Source organism: Phaethon lepturus, unplaced genomic scaffold (assembly GCF_000687285.1).
Source record: "Phaethon lepturus isolate BGI_N335 unplaced genomic scaffold, ASM68728v1 scaffold3400, whole genome shotgun sequence".
Classification (NCBI taxonomy): Eukaryota; Metazoa; Chordata; class Aves; order Phaethontiformes; family Phaethontidae; genus Phaethon; species Phaethon lepturus.
In genome coordinates, this window is record NW_010512415.1 from 1 (window position 1) to 2,420 (window position 2,420).

Consider the following 2,420-nt stretch of genomic DNA (forward strand, 5'->3'; position numbering starts at 1 on the left):
TAATGATTCTGTGATTCTGTGAAAATGGAAGTGTCTCCCAACTGACATAATGTGCAAAATGCTCTTGCAGTCAGGTGTGCTGGGTGCGTTCCCTTTGCAGTGTGCAGCACTAAAAGTGTACCTTCCTGTATGCTTAATAGTTGCAGCCTTTAAATAAGTTGAGTGAATTTAAAAAGAAATCTAGTGTTGTGGTTGTAAATACTTGACCCCTGAGCAGCTTGGTTGCCAGCAGTGGTGCGTGCTGTAGATGATGTCATACTCAGTGAAGCTGAGCAATCTGATCTGCATTTGGCAGAACGTTGTGATGGGACCTCCCATTATTACATGAAGCAGATTAAGTACACTGGTGCTTAAAATTATTGGAGCTGTAAAGCAGCATAATGAAAACTCTGCATTTTCTTTATTTTATCAGTTTCGACAGCATATATTGGACACATTCATGTACACTCCCGTTTGTTGAGTTTTTTTAAATGACTTAAAAATATCAGCAGAAGCCAAAATGCTTTGTTCAAGCAGAAAATGACAGTGTCCAGTGATGTGAAAATTAATAGAAATTTTGTTTCGTTTGTAATAGCATATAAAATTGTTGGGGCACTGGAAATGCTTTTTGGAATTTTTTTTTCAATAACCAAAATAAGATTGCAGTAGTATCAGATGTCTGGGTAATATAAATTCATTAGCACTTCCTGCTGTCTTGCTCAGAAACAGTGAAAAACAAATGTAACACCTGCTGAGGAATAGCATCTGCTTGGAAATAATCTGATGCAAGTACTTTGCCTAACTTGAGAAACCTAGGAGACTTGGATCTGCAAATGAGACTTTGAGGATTGTAACAGTGAAAGAAGAGCAGTCTCATGAAAGACTTCAACAGTTGCTTCCCTTGATAAATCTTGATATCAAAGAATATTTAAACTTGGTGTCTTAAGCATTCAGTTACCCCTTATGATATTAACATAGTTTACTTAAAAAAAAAAAAAGTAGACCCAGAATCTCTTAAATTCATGAATACATTACAGCACCTCTCTTGCTTTATTTCAAGAGTTGCATTTCTCAGGAATTAAAAGTGAGAGCATTCCTTTGGAAAAAAAAAAACTCAAAATATAACTGTGCATATTATACAGAGGCCTAAAAAGCAAATATTTTTTTTTTAAATAACTAACAGTGTGAATTTACTGGTAACCTGAAATCCATCTTTGTCGTTAAAGAGGAAGAGACTTTCTAGCGTGTTGAGAGCAGACTGTGGGAGAAGAAGGAATATGAATTTAAAGGCTCTGTATAATGCATCCTTCAGTTGAACAGCAATGTATGGAACTAATGTTGTGCAGTGGGCTTTTCAAATGCTAGTTGGTGAAAGTTGCTTCTTGATTTCTGTTTCGTCTCAGTCCTAGATGTTCGTGATGATCATCCATGTGACTTCTATAACATCTAGAGAGTTTTCTGATCTGCTGCTAGTAACCTTCTTTCTCCTTCCTTTCCAAAGAGTGTGATGAACCTAAAGAAAGAAAAGTACCCAATTTATATGTGAAAATGAATCTCCTCCACTCCAAGGTTTTCTAATTTGAAAAAAAAAAAAAAAACCACAAAAAAAACCACTGAAGTTTGTAAAGAGTTGTGTAATCTTTTTTCATTCACTTTTTTTATAAAGCTATTAAAGACTATGAGACTGCTCAAGCCAATAGTGAAAATGACCAGCAGATTCGGGAGGGGCTAGAACGTGCCCAGAGGATGCTGAAGCAATCACAGAAGAGGGATTACTATAAAATCTTAGGAGTAAAAAGGTGAGATATTAATATCTGAGATGATGGTATGAAAGTTGGTTATTAAACCAGTACATCTAGGGCTGATCACTTGAATTTGTTTTGCTGAGTGTTAGTTTTTGTTCCTGTATCTTGCTACCTTCACTTTCCTACTGTACCAGTGTACAGAAGTGTTCAGCTTTTAAGTAGCATTTGTTTACAGTTCCTTTAGAAAGAATTAAAAAAAACAACATTGGTAAGGAATGAAATAAATCCCTTGGCAAGAAATCCTTAGTATAGATGACCCAGAGTCAGGTGAATGAATTGGGAAGGAGATGAAGACTGAAAAGTATTACTGAAAGCAGTAAAAAATAAAATTGTGGCAGATAGTATGATAGATTAGAAGAGTTTGAAAGAACTAATTAGAAGGTAGCTAAAATAGTTTTGCCATTAACCTTGAGAGAAACTATGAACTTCTCTTTCTAATGAGGACCAAACGAATGTCCAATTCTGAACTAGTTTTGGTCATCCTTCCAGTAATGAACTAATTTGATCTCTAGTCTTTGTGCTTATTGTTACTCACCTGAGTGTAAATTCTTCAGACTGGGAACTGTATTTTGTGTAGTAGCTGGCAGTAGCATCTTTGCAAAGGAAGTAAATGGGTGGTGAAGGAAAGAGGGAGTA

At 35.8% G+C, this 2,420-nt stretch overlaps 1 protein-coding gene across 1 annotated transcript in view; it reads left to right on the forward strand.

Moving 5' to 3' along the window:
- Positions 1 to 1,645: 1,645 nt before the first annotated feature.
- Positions 1,646 to 2,420, forward strand: part of LOC104620491 (dnaJ homolog subfamily C member 3) — a gene marked incomplete at its 5' end in the record, with an annotated part of 3,932 nt that continues 3,157 nt past the window's right edge. Inside the window, one exon of the mRNA XM_010286733.1 lies at positions 1,646 to 1,778. Coding sequence (XP_010285035.1) covers positions 1,646 to 1,778 — 133 coding nt within the window. The remainder of the gene's footprint in view (positions 1,779 to 2,420) is intronic.